General features: G+C 31.5%; 1 protein-coding gene across 2 annotated transcripts; it reads left to right on the plus strand.

Moving 5' to 3' along the window:
* The first annotated feature begins 679 nt into the window (after nucleotides 1–679).
* On the plus strand, nucleotides 680–21955 carry LOC142238196 (uncharacterized protein KIAA0930 homolog). 2 transcript variants are annotated; one of them, XM_075309773.1, is made up of 9 exons: nucleotides 680–1468; nucleotides 4238–4404; nucleotides 4480–4761; nucleotides 4905–5045; nucleotides 5125–5300; nucleotides 5373–5620; nucleotides 16651–18273; nucleotides 18445–18594; nucleotides 21740–21955. In XM_075309773.1, the coding sequence occupies exons 1-9, from the start codon at nucleotides 1354–1356 to the stop codon at nucleotides 21778–21780; spliced, it is 2943 nt and encodes a 980-aa protein (XP_075165888.1). In that variant the 5' UTR covers nucleotides 680–1353; the 3' UTR covers nucleotides 21781–21955. The 2 variants fall into 2 exon arrangements, with proteins under 2 accessions (XP_075165888.1, XP_075165889.1); XM_075309774.1 differs by lacking the exon at nucleotides 16651–18273 and having other exon boundaries at nucleotides 682–1468.
* The last annotated feature ends 50 nt before the right edge of the window (nucleotides 21956–22005 follow it).

A 22005-nucleotide genomic window follows, 5' to 3' on the forward strand; every position in this document is an offset into this window, starting at 1 on the left:
TGAAACTGAATGTAAAATTTCCAAAGTTTACTTTTCGTAATCATTTAAATATTGGGAGTGAAAATCTACAGATTTTTTATTTCAAATCCAGGCATTATTTCGTCAGTTGCTTGCACACTTAAAAGAAATGTTAATTAATCCTCTAAAACTCAAACAAAAATGGTGCTTATAAATTGAACTGCTCTGCTTGGGAGAATAATTTGTCATCAAATTTCAAAGGAAACTAAAATATTTGATTCATGGTGGTGGGTATTTAAGACGCGGCCCGGCCGAACTTACTGCTGTATATACTTGTTAATTTTGTTTTATACTTGATATGTTTTCTATAAAAGCAAAGTATAAAGGACGCATATAAAAACAATTTTTTCTTGATGAAATGAGATAGTTTAACTTCATAATATTTCTTGATATCTCTTAACGATGACGACCTCATCTACTGCAATAAATAAAAATGTTGCTTTTTGATCATCAACCTTTGGTCAACAAGTGTCTTCCCTCATGTATCTTCGCCTACCGACCATCGCTGTGGATCTTCGCCTACCGACCATCGCTGTGGATGTGTTCATACAATGAGAGAACAAAAGCGAGATTCATAGAATTTACACTACCTATTCGTTTTATCAAGTCGTTCATCATATGTGCGAGATAGAGAAGAAGAAGCATGAGTTCTTGCAATAAAACAGCTGATCTCAGGTCTTTTGTTTATTAATGGCAGTCAAATAATTTCAATTTGTTTGAAAGACTAAACCATATTAGTCATTACATCCAAAGCATATAAACTTCAACTTAAACGTGAAACCTAATAAAATTAACAAGAATCTATCAATCAATGCTACAGAACCAGTACATGCACTAACAGATGTTCGTTCTGTTTGTTTACAATACAATTTGTTTTTGGATTTTGCGCATTACGGAAGACAATAATGGTCAAAACAAAATTACTGCTTAACAACAAAGGGACAAAAAAGAACAACCCTTAAGCCTATTACTCTCCCTTGAACTCTCCAGAGCTTTTTAACACCCCTAATAATGAATATAGAGAACTTTTTCACAGAAATCTCAAGACAATTGAATAGAACAGACATTTTTTTCTATTGGCAAGAAAAGAAAAATCTTAAATTTTCTAAAATGTTTCAAATAATTTTATAAAAATAGCTTAAAAAACAATAAAAACAAAACCAACACATTCCGAAAATATGGTGACCTTATTTAGTTGCTGAAATACAAAAGGGTATAAAAGCCTTTCAATCCACCCAAAACCCAACCTGCATAGACACATCTTGTCGCAAGAAAATCATTAAAGATTTTAGGATTTTTACAAACACCCACTACTGATTACCATTGGAAGCAATCATGTCTTTGGCTAACGCAGCAGGGGCTTTGCTACGTCCACAAACGCCCTTACAACAATTGCTGGAGGATATAAATTTTCAAAGAAATAAAGAAATGAGACAGTTGCTAAAAGATGGTGAGTAAAATGGTTTATATACCAAAAAATGGAATTCTAAAATTAACTAGATCATCATCCAAAACAAGATTTTAATATGAATTTCTTAGGAAAAAATTAAAGAAAATTTGTCTATATTTAAAACTTATCGATTATTCGCAAGTGTTCTATTCTCATATAACAACCCAAGTTTTTCGTATTCTTTTCTTTACAATGATCGCTCTTGTTTCAAGGTTTTGTTAAGTGTTTTCGCTCTCATATGTTTTTTTTTTTTTTTTTTTTGTAGTACTCCCTTTGCAAGGGTGGCTTTATTTTAAAGCGGCCTCTTTTTTGCGGATTTGTTTTGAGTTGCTCCTTCTTTGTTGTTGGTATGCAATTCATGCATTTTTTATAAAATAACAATGGAATTGTTTATGTTGGAAATACTATGGCCAGAAGGGTACTTTTTCAATGAATAAAAATGCTTTGAAATTGATGACTAATACGATTTGCTTCATTGATAAGGTAGTTCATGTTATGTTAGTCAATTACGACGAATATTTCAAAAAATTTTATATTATTGCGTAGCTAAGCGGGGCTTAATATTCGATTTTGGAATGAAATTTTGAGAAAAGCATTAACAATATATTTGCCATTATCATTGGTTGAAGAAGTTGTTAAGCCTTGAACGTAACATATATGTCTTACGAATCGGTCATATTTGGAATATTTACTGACTTACAAAGCTTAGAAAACATGGTAGCGAAACATGTTATAATAGCTTTACGTTGCACTTGTCCGCCATCGAGTAACGGCGATTATATAAATATAGAACTTTTTGTGCTGTTTGGTAGATTGGTACAATTCTTAATGTTTTGGTAGATTTTTAGAAATATTCCTCTCCACCTAGGAGTTACTCCATAAATTTTCTATAAAAATAAAATTTTGACAAAATTTTCTATAGAAATAATTTTTTTCCAAAATTTTCTATAGACATAAAAAGTTGACAAAATTTTCTATAAAAATAAAATTTTGACAAAATTTTCTACAGAAATAAAATTTTAACAAAATTTTCAATAGAAATAAAATTTTGACAAAATTTTCTATAGAAATAAAATTTTGACAAAATTTTCTATAGAAATAAAATTTTGACAAAATTTTCTATAGAAATAAAATTTTGACAAAATTTTCTATAGAATTAAAATTTTGACAAATTTCTATAGAAATAAAATTTTGACCAAATTTTCTATAGAAATAAAATGTTGACAAAATTTTCTATAGAAATAAAATTTTGACAAAATTTTCTATAGAAATAAAATTTTGACAAAATAAAATTTTGACAAAATTTTCTATAGAAATAAAATTTTGACAAAATTTTCTATGGAAATAAAATTTTGACAAAATTTTCTATAGAAATAAAATTTTGACCAAATTTTCTATAGAAATAAATTTTTATCAATTATTTCAATTTTATCAATTTTTACAAAATTTTCTATAAAAACAAAATTTTGACAAAATTTTCTATAAAAATAAAATTTTGACAAAAGTTTCTACAGAAATAAAATTTTGACAAAATTTTCTTTAGAATTAAATTTTAACAAAATTTTCTATAAAAATAAAATTTTTACAAAATTTTCTACAAAAATAAAATTTTTACAAAATTTTCTATACAAATAAAATTTTGACAAATTTCTATAGAAATAAAATTTTGACAAAATTTTCTATAGAAATAAATTTTTATCAAAATTTTCTATAAAAATAAAATGTTTACAAAATTTTCTATAGAAATAAAATTTTGACAAAATTTTCTATAGAAATAACATTTTGACAACATTTTTTATAGAATTAAATTTTAACAAAATTTTCTATAAAAATACAATTTGTACAAAATTTTCTATAAAAATAAAATTTTGACAAAATTTTCTATAGAAATAAACTTTTTGACAAAATTTTCTACAGAAATACAATGTGACAAAATTTTCTATAAAAATAAAATTTTGGCAATTTTTGAAAAATTTTGGCAATTTTTGTCAAAATTTCTATGGAAATAAACTTTGACATAATTTTCTATGGAAATAAAATTTTGACAACATTTTCTATAGAAACAAAATTTTGACAAAACTTTCTATAAAAATAGAATTTTGACAAAATTTTCTATAGAAATAAAATTTTGACAAAATTTTCTATAGAAATAAAATTTTGACAAAATTTTCTATAGAAATAAAATTTTGACAAAATTTTCTATAGAAATAAAAATTTGGCAAAATTTTCTATAGAAATAAAATTTTGACAAAATTTTCTATAGAAATAAAATTTTGACAAAATTTTCTATAGAAATAAAATTTTGACAAAATTTTCTATAGAAATAAAATTTTGACAAAATTTTCTATAGAAATAAAATTTTGACAAAATTTTCTATAAAAATAAAATTTTGACAAAATTTTCTATAGAAATAAAATTTTGACAAAATTTTCAACAGAAATAAAATTTTGACAAAATTTTCTATAGAAATAAAATTTTGTTACAAAATTTTCGATAAAAATAAAATTTTGACAAAATTTTCTATAAAAATAAAATTTTGACAAAATTTTTCATAGAAATAAAATTTTGACAAAATTTTCTATTGAAATAAATTTTGACAAAATATTTTTTTTTTCTTTGTTAGTTTTTAGTAAAATTTTCTCCAAAGTTTGCTAGATTATTTTTGGCTCGAGTGGCAACCGTGATCTCAGATCCTAAATTGCCCTCATTTACTCCAATGATCGATTAATGATTGCAAACGAAAATTAATGGCCCTTTCTATAATTTCAGATAGCGGATTTGTTGTCCTGCAAGGTACCACCTATTGGACCGATTTATTTGTTCGTCATTTTTTATTTCAATCTGAACCGGTGCACAGTATCGACTCGGATGATCTATTGTTTTTTGTACGTAAAAAACATGTAAAAAGTTCTTCCCGACACATGCCAAAATATGAGGTAAATTAATTCGATCTACCCTTAGAGAAATAGTTGTGCAATTTATTTAACATATATTTTTTTAATATTTTCTAGACTGAAGTCGATGTTTTCCGCAAGGACTCACGAAAACTACCCATTGGTGATCCCGATGTAGATTGGGAAGAAACGGTATACTTAAATATGATAATTCATCAATTCGATTACACGCTTACTTTGGCTATATGCACAAGAACATCACCCAAAGAGCTTCAGGTTTTACGCAGACATTCGCAAAGAGTTTATGCCTCACCAAGTCGAAGAAAAATGGATACTAAAGGGGAAGGTGAAGAAATTACCTATCCTCATATATGTTTTATGGTTGATAATTTTGATGAGGTAAGAAAAAGGCTTTAGGAAATTATTTCTCTCTTTGGGTCATCTAACGAGGCCTTTTGCCCTATTCCATTCTAGACTTTTTTTAATTAATCATCTTATCTTAATATTACTCGTTATATATATTTTTGTTCGTTATGTTCTAGGTTTTCAGTGATATCCTTGTTAGAGACGGTGAAATGGTCTGTGTCGAATTGGTGGCCAATGATAAAGATGGAGCTGTTCAAGGTGTAATATTTTTAGGTTCAATACGTTATGATGCTCTAAAAAAAGTCTATGATTCTCGGGTAAGATTCACATTTAATTTTGGGTTTTGTAAAAACTAAAAAAATCAATAAAACTTTTTTCATTCTGTTTTTCCAACAGCAATCTAGTTTAAGTTCCAAAGTAGCTCAACGCATGTCCTTCGGTTTATTTGGTGCTGGTGTACAAACACGTTGCGAATTTGTACGCATGAAGGGCCCACAAGGTAAAGGTCATGCAGAAATGGCTGTTACTAAGCCCAAGGGATCTGGTGTTGAAACACCCACAAGTGAACCAGGGTATTTTTAAAGTCTTGGATTAATAATTTTGAAATTTGTGACTTAATTTTTTTGTTTGGTTTTCTTTAACAGTTTCTGTGCCACCGATATGTGGGACGAATGGGAAGAAGAAAATGAAGATTATTGCACATATCGCCATCAAAGACGTCTTAGTGATCCCAGTGCCAATTTAAATAATTTCTCCCGTTATGCTTGGCGCACAAAAACTTCCTCTGAATCGGCTGCTGGTTCGGCTGGTTCTAAAGCAAGATCTGAAAATGAAGGTCTTGATTCCCTAGCCAATGAGTTATCCGAGATTGAAGCGGGTGATTTAAGAGATGGTAAATATTTTATGGATTTTATACAATTTTTCCCAAAAATCTCAATATGCTTTTGTAATTGTTTTGCATTTTTTCGTGGAAAAGCAAAAAAAAAACAACTTTAGAAATTTTTTCTTCTATACAAAATTAAAATTTAGAACGCTTTTTTATATACTTATATAAAAAACTCACCCATCACCATAATCATTATCATCCTCATCACAACAAATTTTTAGGAGTACATCTTTGAAACACTTTCAAACAATTTCTTAAACAAATCGATGAATCTATTGTTAAACGATTTGAGTAAACTAGATGGCTTAATCCTGCACGATACTCTATATTGTATATGATTATGCTGTAAATATAAGATTATTGATAGATTAATAACTCATCAGTTTTTCATTAGAAACTCTTTTTACATACATACTATATAATTCAATGTTACAATTTTGTTTAAGTTCTGCCTGGTTTTGTTTTTTGTTATATCTTTTATAATTTCCTGAATTTTTTGCTATTTGCGGCTTTTGTAAAGTTTGTTGGTTTGTTTTATTATTAAATTTAAATTATTTTGTCCTCTTGGTCTAAGAATTTTTTAAGAAATATTTTCTTTTACAAAATTTCCCTAACCAAAATGAAAAAAAAAATAGAAACACCCACCACAAACACACACAAAACTTATAAATATATAATACATACATTGTATATCCACACCTTGTCACCTGTAATTTGCAAATATATTTTATATATAATAGAAAAAATATATGTCAGGATATCCAAGTGTGAAAATAAACGCTCAACCCGTTAAGTTTAATAATTCATTTTATTCGTCTCTTCTCGTCAGCGGTTAAAGTAAGACTTATTTCAAAATATATATCAGAGTTACCATATCAATACAAAAATTAATATCAAATATGATGCAGTTAAAAGAGACGTATCGTATGATACGTGACAACTCGGCCCTTCCTGATGGACTCGCCCTCGAGTCAGTCCTCGGTTGACTCAACCCCAGGATCAAAATCATCATCTACATCTGGGTACAAGGAACACCATGGCTTCATTCCATCACTACTTGCAATTGTCGAGAATTTACGCTGATTTCTGTGAGCATCATCAATGTCCTCCACAACATATCGGTCAAAACGAAGAACCCTCTTAATCATATATGGCCCCTTATATCGTACTTCGAGTTTTCTGGACTCACCGGTACTTGGAATAGCACCTCTGATCAAAACTAAATCACCTTCTTCATATTTATGCGGCCTCTTGTGTTTGGAATCAAACCTTGCTTTCCATGTCTTCCTTGCTTGTTCTATGTTCTTGATAGCATCTTCCCGTTTTTGATTCATAGTTGATTCGGCATCACATTTTGCTTCTTGTGCTGCCACTAACAATTTATTGCCAGAAATATCACGAACAGGAAAATCCAATACTAAATCAATTGGTGCATACTTCGTTGTGCTGTTAATATGAGTGTTCAGATTCCACTGGAGACTTCTGACTAGGGTATCCCAATCTTTTGCATCGGTCACAGACGATTTCAAATATGACAAAATCGATTTGTTGACTCTTTCGGCTAATCCATTAGCCCTTGGTGTTCGAACAGCAACTTTTATATGTCTCATATTATTTTCCAAGCAATACTTCTCGAAACTTTGCGAAGTAAACGCAGTACCACGATCTGTGACGAGTATCGCCGGCAATCCAAAACTCAGGGACAACTGATCCAAAGCATCCAAAACTGGTTTTGTCTTCGTTGATCTTACTGGGCATAGAATAGTATATCTTGTTAATGCATCAACAATGACTAAAAGATATTCAAATCCTTTGCGGCTCTTAATAAATGGACCCAGATGGTCTAAATGCAAAGTCTCAAACGGAAACTTTGGTATATCCATACCATATAGTTCACACTCCTTCGGACTTGTATCTTTAGAGTAGCAACATTCAACACATGTTTTCAAATAATTTTTGACAAAATTTCTCGCTCGCGGGAACCAAAAAGTTTTCGCGATTCGTTTCAACGTATTCTCGAGTGCCGGATGTCCTGCGTCATCATGACACAATTTCACAATACGCCATCGCAAACCCTTTGGGACTACTAGCTGAAGACATCCTCCTTCACCTTTTCTCATTAATCTGTTATTTGCCAAAGTATATTCGTTTCTATACGCCTTTATTTGATCTGATTGCTTTCGTCCTTGCATAACATCAATTATTTCTTTCAGATTATCATCTTCCCTCTGCATCATATACACCCAATCATTTGTTTCTGGCTTTATGAGCATGATTTTGTCACTTATATCTTGAATATTATCAACTATTTTTTCCACAGGCGCACGACTCAGTGCATCGACGTGACGCATTTTGCCCCCTTCACGGTGTACCAGTTGATAATCATACTCCATCAATTTTAAATACCATCTTGCCACTCTTGGTATAATTGGTTTCGAAACTTTGAGACTTGATATTGCGGAGCAATCCGTTACGATAGTAAATGGTTTTCCAAGTAGATAGATGCGGAAACGTTGACATGACTCTACAACAGCTAGCACTTCTAGTTCATATGAATGATATTTCCGTTCAGCCTCCGAACATAATCTGCTGAAATAAGCTATTGGCCTCAAATCGCCACTATCACCCCTTTGCATCAATATACCTGCTATCCCCTGAGCACACGCATCCGTATGTAGCTCATGCAGTTTCGTAACATCGTAAATATCAAGTACTGGTTTGCTCGTTAATAAATGGATCAACATCCGATACGACTTCTCACACTCATCTGTCCAGACAAATTCTACATCTTTTCTTGTTAATCTATTCAATGGTGCGGCAATCAATGAATAATTTTCTATGAACTTTCTAAAGAATCCGGTTAAGCCCATAAAACGTCTCACATCTGCCACGTTTCTCGGAACTGGAAAATTCTTAACCGCAAGCGTTTTTATTTTTCCCGGCATCAATCCATCCTTATTAAGTTCATGACCCAAAAATGTAACAGAATTTCTCAAAAACGAACATTTGGACAAGCGAAGAGTTAATCCATTATTCTGGCAAACTCTCAAAAATATCTCGAGCCTCTCAATATTATCTGCTATTGTATCTGAAGCTATGATAATTTCATCCACATAACTCACAACATGCTCTTTAATTGGCTCCAAAACTATCGACATCATCCGTTGGAAATAACACGGAGCATTTTTCAATCCGAACGGCATTCTATTAAACTCATAATGCCCACTATGAGTCACAAAAGCTGTGTAACATTTCGAGTCGTCCTTTATCGGGATCTGATAATACCCAGACATCATATCCAAAATAGTAAAATATTTCTTACCAGACATTTTCTGCAACACGCCTTCGACTGTTGGCATCGGCCATGGTTGTTTCTCCGTCAATGAATTCAATTCACGATAGTCTACACATAGCCTATCTTCACCATTCTGTTTTGCCACGAGCACTATTGGCGATGCATATACCGATTGTGATGGACGAATTATGTCCGTTTCCAGTAATTCACTAATTATACTTTCCACAACCTTCTGTTTTGGAATTGGGATGTTATACGGATTTCTAGATACAGGTCTTTGTGAATTCACTTTAATTTCCATTTCCACCACATTACACTTGCCAATGTTTTTCAAATTTTCGGCGAAACATTTGGTATGTTTGTTCAAAAGTTTTTGCAGTTCATATTTTTCACTATTACAAAGTGTATCATCCACATCCAATTCTTGACCGTTTATTGCCACAACACTACATGATCCATTTTCCATTACCACTCGATTTTTCGATAGAATGTCTCTTCCGATTATAATTTCATAGTTCATAATTCTATCCTCGACAACTAAAAATTCGGAATCGATATGAACACTATCAATCTTTATGTTCGTTTGCACTTTTCTGCGACATATATATTCACCACCACCGAAACCACATAGTTTCTCTTCACACATTATTATCGGCCTATTTATCATTCGAGAAACTTTTTCTGCCATTAATGACTTACCACTACCCGAATCTATCAATGCACGAAATTTCATATTTTCAATGTTCACTTCTTTAAAAATTTCCTCATGGTTCACAGATTCGTTTCTTTCCTCAATCAAATTCACCGATGATAACGGGCAACTGTCTGAATTATGACCACTCGCGTTACATCTTGTACATTTATTTTTCTTTGCCCTGAGACTACAATTTTTGGCTATATGCCCTCTTTCACGGCAATTAAAACAAATCGGACCCGATCTTTGTTGATCATTTTCCTTATTGTTAATATTTGTGCGAACACTTGCATCATCGCCTTTCACAGTTTTATGATATATTTTTCTCGATCCACCACTAGAGAAATTCAGTCTATTCTCTTCTTCCACTTTATTTAATGTTTTAAATAATTCGGAAACCGACACAAAATTCATAGCACTTAATGTTTTCCGTAATTGTCCATCATTGAGACCATTCACAATATATTTTATTATACCATCATCATTAATGTTTCCCCGACGACCAATCGATAACATTCGATAATAATATTCGGTTATTGATTCATTTTTGTTCATTCGCGAATTCATCATCTCTATGTGAGCATCAGCTGAATTACTAACACTAGGAAAATCTCCTAAAAACGCACTCACAAACTCTGTCCAACGACAAAATACATTTTGGCCGTCAATCCACAATTTCGCAGCTCCTCGCAAATTGCCCTGTACCGCAAAAAGAATTATCGAATCATTCCATCCATATGCCCTTTTCAGTTGCTCAATCCGCTCCACAAATTTCACTGAGGAAATGTCCGATTTACACGGATCAAATTCCGGCAACATTCGCATAATCTCACTTATAGAATGACTTTGAATATTTTCCTGTGGCACAAATTCTGGTGCACTGCCAGTCAATTGGTATTGGTTTGCATTCTGTTGAGCTGTCGGCCTCGCATATGCGACTGTGTTCGTGTACATCGACGCAGCATTTGAATCTAACGAACTTTGTGCATGGCTGCGCGACAATGTCTCAACTTCGCGTGGCGTCATTCTTATTTGATTTTGCCCATGTATTGCATCAGCCAATGTTGTTACAGACATGCTCGTTGTTGTAGTAGTTGTGCACGTTGTTTGGGTATTCACACATACTGTCACAGGTATATCAACCAACAATTCGTGCGAGCATGATCCTGCTTGTTCAACTATTTCACAATTTTGATTAGATTTTTCAATGGATTCTATTTTCTTTGTCAATGCGCCAACTGCCTCCATCAGGCAATTCATTTTTCTTTGCATTTCTTCCATTTGTAGATTTGGTGACACTTCTTCCAATTCTTCGAATCCTAACAACAAATCTTCTGACTCCACAGACTCAATATAATCGGGATTTTTCACATCAAACTCTTGCAGTCTTGCCACCAATTCTGCTTTATTGCCCGAAGTCCTCAAATTACGAATTTTGAGTTTTGTTTTCAGCTCCACAATTGTGCACCGGCTGTAATCCATTCTACCCTCAAGAATTTTAGTGACACACACTCCAAATTCTTCGGCAAACGCTGCACTCAAAGATAGAACTACCCCAGCTTCCAATTAATTCCACAGCTATTCTTGAAACAAACTCCTCGTCGATTTTTAACCACTTATTTCGTTCTGTAAACGCTTGATATACTCCACTGCTAGTTGGGCTATCCCACTTCTGAATATTTGTCAGGATATCCAAGTGTGAAAATAAACGCTCAACCCGTTAAGTTTAATAATTCATTTTATTCGTCTCTTCTCGTCAGCGGTTAAAGTAAGACTTATTTCAAAATATATATCAGAGTTACCATATCAATACAAAAATTAATATCAAATATGATGCAGTTAAAAGAGACGTATCGTATGATACGTGACATATATACATGTTTATTGCAACAGAACCACCCTCTAAACCCCCCTTTAAGAAAAACAAACCGATCTATTATAGATTTTGCCGAGAAAGCAGGAGGATTCATCTTTATCTGTAAATCAATCTCTATAAGATTCTTAAAAGAGATTTTGTTTTTGTATTGCATTATAAATCTTTATAAATATTTTTGTTTTAATTTTGTTTATTTCCAAATACTCCCCACTCCTTTTTGATATTTCCTATTAATTTTTATTCTATATTGTTTTAGCTCAAGGTGCAAATGATTTTTTTTAGATTTTCAATGGTACTTTATTGTTTTTTCTTCCTTCAGTTCTTTGGTAGATTTTTTTATTTTTATTTTGAAAATAATTATTTGAAAACAAATATATTGTTTATAAACATCTAATATCAATATTATATACAAAAAAAAAATATGTTGATGTGTACGAAATTTTTGATGTGATTTTAAAATGCACAAACATTCATGGACACAATACCGATACATTGTACTCCTTCTATAAAATCAGATAAATCAATATAGAATATCTACAAAATTTCATAACAGACACACCGTTTTACTAAATTCCTTATTTTTTCCTTCTTCAAATAAATCAGAATTGTGACTCTAGTCGTAAGTGCCTACAACTTTTCAAAAATTGATAAAACCTAAATTTTGACCTCTATGTTCAAATTATCAAAATGGGATTGCATTTTATAACAACAGTCTTAAATAGCAGTTTTCTTTAGTCAATATCCGATTTATTATCCAAAAAATCGAAAACATTTTTTTTGTCCCAAAAAAAGTAGAAAAATTCATTTTAAGTTGAAAAGTCGACGTCGACTTTTTGTAAACTCGATTAATCGACTTCTTGTGTTGTTGCCCATCGAGAGGTCCACGTTTTTTCCAAAAAAAAAGCGAAATCGATTTTTATCCGTAAAATCGAAGGTGACTTATCGTAATTTTGATTTTCGATTAATCGCCTAAAATAGAGTAATCGACTTTTTATATTGGCCAAAATCGTTTAATCGTTTTTCAAGGGTTGACTTTTAATTAATCGACTTCCTAGTTGCTAAAAATCGAAAAGTCCACTTTTTTGAAAAAAAAGCGTAATCGATTTTCGGAAGGTGATTTTCGTAATTTTTATTTTCAATTAAATTTTATGTTTGCCAAAATCGAGCAATCGAATTTAATATTGGCCAAAACCGATTTATCGTTCTTCAAGGGTTGACTTTTGATTAATCGATTTCCTATATTGTTTCAAATCTACACACAAAAAAGTTTTTTTCTGATTCAATCACGAAATTGGTTGATCCAATTAATTTTTAATTGAAATGTCTTCAATCAAAATGATAGTATCAATTAAAAAATTAATTGAAGGTCAATTAAAAAGTTAATTGATCCAATTAAAAAATTAATTGATACTATTATTTTTGTGATTGATTTTTGTTTCAATTAAAAAAGTTTGTTGAATCAATTAAATTTTTAATTGAATATTTTTTTAAACTCAATTAAAATTTTAATTGGAAAAATTTTGGTGAAATTTTTTTGTGTGAAGTCCACTTTTTTTTCACCAAAAGAAAATCGAAATCTAGTTTTTGTCCGAAAAATCGAAAGTGACTTTTCGTAATTTAAATTTTGGATTTATCGATTTTTTATGTTACCGAAATCCAGTAATCGAATTTTATATTGGCCAAAATCGATTAATCGTTTTTGAAAGGTTGAATTTTGATAAATCGAATTCCTATGTTCTTCCAAATCGTGAAGTCCATATTCTCAAAAAAGGAGAAATTGGTTTTTTAACCGAAAAATCGTCGTGTCATAGTTTTGATCTTTGATTAATTAACTTTTTATTTTAACAAAATCGAGTAATCGAATTTGATATTGGCCAAAATCGATTAATAGGTTTTCATTGCTTGAATCTTGATTAATCGACTTACTATATTGCTCAAAATCGAAAAGAGCACTTTTTGACCAATAGTCCACTTTTTGTAAGAAAAAAAGGGAAATTGATTTTTTGTCCGAAAAATCGATGGTGACTTTTCGTAATTTTGAATTTCGATTAATCAACTTTTTATGTTTGAGAAAATCGAGTAATCGAATTTTATGTTTGCCAAAATCGATCGAGTCATTTTTCAAGGCTTGAATTTTGATTAATCGACTAACTATATTGCTCAAAGTAGAAAAGTGCACTTTTTGACCGATAGTCACCATTTTTCCGAAAACAATGCGAAATCGATTTTTTTGTCAAAAACTCTATGGTGACTTTTCGCAACTGTGAACATTAAACTTTTTATGTTTGCCACAATCGTTTAATCGTTTTTCAAGGCCCATTCATTGCGCCTTCCGAAGCATATTTGTAGGAACATTTTGCATTAACTTAATAAACCATATTTTTTGAGCTTTAAAGGAATTCGCGAATGTGGAATGTTACATATATTAAATGGCGCCCAACGTGAGGCACAAACCCACGACCCTGAGATTACAAGTCTCATGCTCTACCGACTGAGCTAACAGTTTTTCAAGGCTTGAATTTTGGTTAACCCTCCGTCATACACATGTTTCGATAGTCACATTCGTAACACATGAGGCCTGGCCAGACCCACTATGTATTTTAATGTATTTATATGGAAAATATGCTATTTTGTTGATATTATTACATTATTACTGTCGTATTTCCGTCCTGATTTTTTCACACATCGATAGGTAATAACATTTTAGGAGGGTACCTGAGGTTTCAAGTCTCTAGTTATATTATACATGTATTTTAATTACAATTAGAATCGAAAAAGATCTGGCCAGACTCATGTGTCTGTCCGAGGGTTAATCGACTTCATTTTTTGTAAAAAAAAAAAACCGAAATTGATTTTTAGTCCGAAAAATGGAAGGTAACTTTGCGTAATTTATATTTTGAATTTATCGACTTTTTGGTATTTGGTAAAATCGAGAAATCGAATTGGTTGCTTAAAATAGAAAAGTGCACCTTTTGATCGATAGTCCACCTTTTTCCAAAAACAAGGCGAAATCGATTTTTTGTCCAAAATTCTATGGTGACTTTAGGTTAGGCAGCCCGATATACTGTCAGGCTCACATAGACTATTCAGTCCATTGTGATACCACATTCCACATGGTGACTTTTGGCACTTGTGAACTTTGAACTTTTTATGTTTGACAAAATCCATTAATCGTTTTTTAATGAATTTGATTAATCGACTTACTAGGTTGTTCCAAATCGAGGGGTCCATGTTTTGCAAAAAAAAAAAAAAAACGAGATTGTTTATTTTGTCCGAAAAGTCAAAGGTATCTTTTCGTAATTTTGATTTTCCCTTTATCGACTTTTTATGACTGCCAAAATCGAGTAATCGTTTTTCAAGGTTTGAATTTTGATTAATCGACTTCCCAAATTGCTCAAAAGTAAAAAACTGCACTTTTTAACCGAAAGGTCAAAATCAATTTGTTGTCCGCAAAATCGAAATAGACTATTCGTCATATTGAATTTCGATTCATCGTCATTTTATGACATTAATCGAGTTATCGACTTTTGAATATTTGCCGAAATCGATTACACAGGTGTTACATTTTGAGAAATGCATTTCTTTCCCCAGGAATTTCTTTAAAGGCCATATTAGCATTACTACAGAAGGCTAGGATTGCATTTTTTTTACACTCAAAGAAATTTGTTAGTAGACACAGATAAACCGCACTGCTAAAACCACAGTCTGCAGAAAAAGGTGAAGGCTCGGTTTGCTTTTAAAGAATAAGAGTCAAATATTGCCAGAAGGCTAGGCTTACAATTTTTTGTACACTCAAAGAAATTTGTTAGTAGACACAGGAGAAAAATCTGCTAAAACAGCAAAAAATCTGTTGAAAAAAAAAAACAGAAAAGAGTGTTTGATAAAATAGCGCTGTTCCCAAACCATGTTTAGTTTACCAAAAAAAAAGAAATGTAATCTTAGGAGCTATTGCAAAGCAAAAAAATCGAATTATTAAGAATATAGCTAAAAACCTGAAATTTTCTCAAGCTAAGGCCTAACAGCAAACAAAAATATTGATCGCATTTAAAAGCTTTTAAGAGGATTAGGTTAGGTTAGGTGGCAACCCGATGTATCAGGCTCACTAAGACCATTCAGTCCATTGTGATACAATATTGGTGAACTTCTCTCTTATCATTGAGTGCAGCCCAATTCCATGTTAAGCTCAATGACAAGGGACCTCCTTTTTATAGCCGAGTCCGAGCGGCGTTCCACATTGCAGTGAAACCACTTAGAGAAGCTTAGAAACCCTCAGAAATGTCACTAGCATTACTCAGGTGTTATACCACCGCTGAAAAACTGTTTGATGTTCGGTCGAAGCAGGAATCAAACCCACGACCTTGTGTATGTAAAGCGGGCATCCTAACCATTGCACCACGGTGGCTCCCTAAAGGATTAAGAGGGTTAGAGGGAATACACAAATAATTTTGGATCTTAAAAATTATTTTAGTAATAAAACTTGGAAATATTACGATTTGTTTCACTAGACAAAATTAATGTGTAGACACCGACTGTTGTTTTTGGCAAATTTTATTCATCCAGTTTCTCTATTTCTTCCACTAACAAATTTTTTTAAATGTAAAGGAACTGAAATAGCATGCTCGACATGATTCACTTCCTACATCTAGGAAAAATACAATATTCCTTTATTGAAAAAAAAAAACAGATTAATTTTCTAAAGCCAAATAGGAAAAAAATCCAATATCTTAGTACCCAAGCATGCAATACCTAACAGCCCAAGTTCGCAATCTCAAACCGTAGGCAATGTGGCCAATCTTCGTAATGAATTTTGGTAATTAGAGAACATTAGAATCTTGAAAGTATCCCAACCATTGACAGATAAAGAACCCTATAATATCCTTAAAGCCAAAATATCCCCTTCCAGCCATAACACATAAGTACGCCACTCCACGAAATCAAGCATTTTACTTTGCATTACATTATTCTTTTATAACTTGCGCAAACTCTATTATATTTTTTGTCTTTGTTTCTAATAATTTAAGTTCTTTCTGTATTTTGTGAATTTTATTTGCATTTTATCATTTGGAATCAACCAGCGTATTTTTAGTTAAATCAAATTAAAATGAAAAAATGCAAGATGAGATATGCAAACAGTAAAACTACAAATGATCCGATGTACAATGTCTTTGTAGATCTGCGTCCTGCTTTCTCGGCATCTGAGGCAAAACTCCATACAAATCCCAATTGTGAAGAATTTCAAAAGCATAGCATTGATGCAAAACTTGCCAATGCATCAACCACGCCAGAAAATGATCCTGAAACGTTGCCATTGTTAAAGGGCAATGATCAAACAACGACAACAACGAATGTTGATAATAAGGGCCCTCTAGACGCCAAGCCATCCGTCATATCCCCTCCAAATACAAATCCCATACAGGATGCTGTTGAAGCTGTAGATATTACCTCGCCCACCTCAGCCAATGGCAAGACGACTGGGTGTGGTGGAAATTGTTTCAAAAGTGGTGGAAAAAAATGTAAAAAACGTTGGATAAGTGGTGGTTCGGAAAAAAGTACTCCCCAAATGTCGCAAATATATTGTCCCTCATGTGATGACTATGCCAATGAAACTCCAGCTTGCTTAAATAAAATGCCAGATAAGAAATCCAAAATTAAGCCCAAGACTATATTGAGTGTGGAAAGTGAATTGGTAGTAACTAAGCGTGGCAGTTTAAAATTTACCGACCGAAAACCGGCCGCAACTAACATTGCTCGTTGTTCTTCACTTACAACTGCGGACCGTAAAGGGAAAAAGCCCGAGTTGGTATCCAGTTTCAAAAGGGAAAAACCAAAGACTAAAGAAAAAGAGAAGGAAAAGGAAAAAGATAAGGATCTGGCTAAGGACCGGTCGAAGGACAAGACCTCCAGAACTAGCAGTCTCCTGGCAAAAGTTTCACCTAAAAAATTAAGATCAAATCGTTCGTCTTCAGGTTCAATAACATCCACAAATGATAAGACAAAATCTAGCAATACGCAGACGACCAAGAAAAAGAAAGACCTTACGGACAATGGCAATAGTGGAGAAGTGCAAAAAGTAGAAAAACTTAAAGAGGAACCGCCAATCGAATTATGTCAGGAATATGAAATTGCCGATGATGCTATTTCTCTGAATGGTGGTGATGTATCGCAAGTTTCAGATAATGGGGGTAAAATGGTAATTTTAACTGAAACCGATTCTATGATTACGGTTCGAGGCAAAGAAGAATTGCCTGTTGTTGAGGAGCCAGCAACACCGCTCTCTCCAAAACCACAACTCATTAGTAACGAAGATTTAAATGCCAGTCATCAACCATATAAATTTGAAAAATGTGTTCGTGTACCTGTAATCACAGATAGCCATCCATTACAAACCACCGCTGAAGGATCTTCCCCAGCACTAGCTGGCCAGGAAGAGGTAACTGGCGGCAACGATGCCAATGTTAATGCCATTGAGAATTTAGATAACACATCATCAAACTCATCAAGCACTCTACACAATGAAAGCCCTTCGAAACGGCCCTCGTCTTTAAATGACTGCAATGGTAATCTTAATTCAGCCTCCGCCTCCTGTAATACATCTCCCCTACTCTCACCACCCATGCTAACCAGTGCAAATGTAGTAGAAATGGGAAATATGTCTGCAACACTACCACGAACAAAGCGAACAGCCGCAATGCAGGCATTCTACAATCGTGCATTAACTTTAGTTCCCAAAAGGCGGACACCAGATGGCACAAATATATATTATTGGTGTGATCTATCGAAGAAGGCTTTACAAGGTGAAAATGGTTGTTATTTGTTCATGTTTCTTTATATACTATTAGAGTAGATGTTGGGATGTATGTATATACCACCATTGTAGTTGACAATAGAAGAAAGTGTTTGTCGTGTAATTTTTCACCACCATTGTTGGTCTTATACAAATTTTTGTATTCCTTTTCTTCTTGCAGAATTAGATGATGGCGCTTATAATCCTCTATGGGCGAGTCGTGGTTTTGCACAATCTTTTCATTTTTGGAAGGAGAATCGTCGCCAGCAATCCACCCCATTAAATGCATTCCTCACATATGTTACATTGCCCTGGTGGAGCATAGCAAAAGGTAAGTAATTGAAATTGAATATACCTTATACATGGCCTCAACGCCTGATACAAAGTATCCAGACAAAAAAAAAAATGCTATCGATTACCCAGCTCTGACTGGTATTTGTTTTACCGCGAGTGTATATATGTAGGAGTGTCCACGGGTTAGGTTAGGTATAGTGGCAGCCCGATATCTTAGGCTCACTTAGGCTCAGTTCATTGTGATACCGGAGGTGGCGAAGAAAACTCTTCTCGATTCTATTTTAAGGGATTTGGAAAAGTGGAGATTGGATTCTTGTTTTGAGAAAGAAATCAAAGATAAAAAGATCATATGCGGAGCATTCGATGATATATTGAAAAAATGAACGGCCCTCTTGAGAAGAAAACGGTGCTATTTCATCATGGTTATGCAAGTACACACCTTTCGCAAAGCCACAACCAATATGGTCCAATTGGGGAAGCAATTGCTGGATTCCCCTTATTGGGTCCTGATGACGGTTGCCATAGTTGGTAGAATTCTACCAAAAATGGTGGATTTTTTACTGTTTGGAAAATTGGTAGAATTCTTGATGTTTTGGTAGATTTTGCAAAATATACCTCTCCAAATAAGAGGTACATCAATTTTCTATAGAAATAAAATTTTGACAATATGTTCTATAGAAATAAAATTTTAACAATATGTTCTATAGAAATAAAATTTTGACAAAATTTTCTATAGAAATAAAATTTTGGCAAAATTTTCTATAGAAATGAAATTTTGACAAATTTTCCTATAGAAATAAAATTTTGACAAAATTGTTCATAGAAATAAAATTTTGACAAAATTTTCTATAGAAATAAAATTTTGACAACATTTGCTATAGAAATAAAATTTTGACAACATTTTCTATAGAAATCAAAATTTTGACAACATTTTCTATAGAAATCAAAATTTTAACAAAATTTTATATAGAAATAAAATTTTGACAAAATTTTCTATAGAAATAAAATTTTGACAAAATCTTCTATAGATAAAATTTTGACAAAATTTTCTATAAAAATAAAATTTTGACAACATTTTCTATAGAAATCAAAATTTTAACAAAATTTTATATAGAAATAAAATTTTGACAAAATTTTCTATAGAAATAAAATTTTGACAAAATTTTCTATAAAAATAAAATTTTTACAAAATTTTCTATAGAAATAAAATGTTGACAAAATTTTCTATAGTAAAAAAATTTTGACAAAATTTTTTATAGAAATAAAATTTTGACAAAATTTTCTATAAAAATTTTGACAAAATTTTCTATAGAAATAAAATTTTGACAAAATTTTCTATAGAAATAAAATTTTGACAAAATTTTTTATAGAAATAAAATTTTGACAAAATTTTCTATAGAAATAAAATTTTGACAAAATTTTTTATAGAAATAAAATTTTGACAAAATTTTCTATAGAAATAAAATTTTGACAAAATTTTCTATAGAAATAAAATTTTGACAAAATTTTCTATAGAAAGAAAATTTTGACAAAATTTTCTATAGAAATAAAATTTTGAAAAAATTTTCTATAGAAATAATGGTAGATTTTTTACTGTTTGGAAGATTGGTAGAATTCTTGATGTTTTGGTAGATTTTGCTAAATATACCTCTCCAAATAAGAGGTACATCAATTTTCTATAGAAATAAAATTTTGACAAAATTTTCTATAGAAATAAAATTTCGACAAAATTTTCTACAGAAATAAAATTTCGACAAAATTTTCTATAGAAATAAAATTTTGACAAACTGTTCTATAGGAATAAAATTTAAACAAAATTTTCTATAGTAATTAAATTTTGACAAAATTTTCCATGGAAATAAAATAAAATTTTGACAAAAGTTTCTATAGAAATAAAATTTTGACAAAATTTTCTATAGTAATAAAATTTTGACAAAATTTTCTATAGAAATAAAATATTGACAAAATTTTCTATAGAAATAAAATTTTGACAAAATTTTCTATAGAAATAAAATTTTGACAAAATTTTCTATAGAAATAAAATTTTGACAAAATTTTCTATAAAAATAAAATTTTGAAAAAATTTTCTATAGAAATAAAGTTTTGACAAAATTTTCTATAGAAATAAAATTTTGACAAAATTTTCTATAGAAATAAAATTTTGACAAAATTTTCTGTAGAAATAAAATTTTGACAAAATTTTCTATAGAAATAAAATGTTGTCAATATTCTCTATAGAAATAAAATTTTGATTTTTTTTAGGTTTGGTAGATCTTTGATAAACTTTTCTTCAAATTTTGGTAGATTATTTTGAGTTCGAGTTAATAGCCAGTTTTCAATGCTTATTTGTTTTTTTTTTGTAAGTTAAGTACTTATAACACTACCCTTGTACATATTTATATTTTGTGGTTGCACAATGGATTACGTATCTAAATGGTGAACTATCAGGATACCTAACCTAACATTTTTAAAAGGTTAGGTTAGGTTAAAGTGACAGCCCGATTTGATTTAGGTTCACTTAGACTATTCAGTCCATTGGGATACCACATTTTCAAGAATAGTTTATTTCACACCCGATTTCCGTGAAATTCCAAATCAGTTTTGTGTCCATATATTGGTGTGTCGAATATTGTGTGAATCGGTCCATGTTTTGGTATACCCCCATCTCCCGATTTGACATCTTGGGCTTCCAGACCAGACCGCTATTTTTATCCGAATTGCCTGAAATTGGAAATCTAGAGGTATTTTAGGCCCACTAATAAGTGTGCCAAATGTGGTGTGAATCGGTCCATATTTTGGTATAGACCCCTATAGGCCGATCTCCCGATCTGGCATCCTGGGCTTTCAGACACCGCAGTTTTTATCCATTTTTCCTAAAATTTGACATATAGAGGTATATTAGGTCTACACATAAGTGTGCCGTATGTGGTGTGATTCGGTCCAAATTTTGAGGTATTTTAGGTCCGCACATAAGTGGTGTGAATCGGTTCATGTTTTGGTATAGCCCCTTGGGTTTTTCGCAAGGTATAATAATATAATTTAAAAATAACACTTATTAGGTACAATTAGATAAAGATGTGCTCTGATAATACAATATATGTACATAATTATTGTATAATAATTAATTTAACTAATTTATATAATTCATTCTCATTTCTTATTTTCCACATTTATTCTTACAGATTTGCTAGATCATCGTGAAACACCTATCTTAACTTTTTAGTATTAATTTATTCTTTAAGTTTCATAATTATATAAAAAAACCAGGTTATTTACAAAAGTTCATTTACGAAACTGTACTTTGTTTGGTTCTACAAAATACTTTAATTTTTTTTCAAAAAAAAAATATATTTTATTGGAATTATAAAGAAAACATTGAATTATTAAGAAATGGAGAAGTATTTTGTTTCACTTGTTATGTATAAAATATAAATTGTGTAAAAATATA

Source organism: Haematobia irritans, chromosome 5, assembly GCF_050003625.1.
Source record: "Haematobia irritans isolate KBUSLIRL chromosome 5, ASM5000362v1, whole genome shotgun sequence".
In the NCBI taxonomy this organism is placed as follows: domain Eukaryota; kingdom Metazoa; phylum Arthropoda; class Insecta; order Diptera; family Muscidae; genus Haematobia; species Haematobia irritans.

What these genes read in the sequence shown, in the direction of transcription:
- LOC142238196 (XM_075309773.1), top strand. Translation starts at nt 1,354, where the DNA reads ATGTCTTTGGCTAACGCAGCAGGGGCTTTGCTACGTCCACAAACGCCC. An exon ending in ATCGAAGAAGGCTTTACAAG is followed by an intron (nt 18,274 to 18,444) that starts GTGAAAATGGTT and finishes TTCTTCTTGCAG; the next exon opens with AATTAGATGATGGCGCTTAT. An exon ending in CTGGTGGAGCATAGCAAAAG is followed by an intron (nt 18,595 to 21,739) that starts GTAAGTAATTGA and finishes TTATTCTTACAG; the next exon opens with ATTTGCTAGATCATCGTGAA.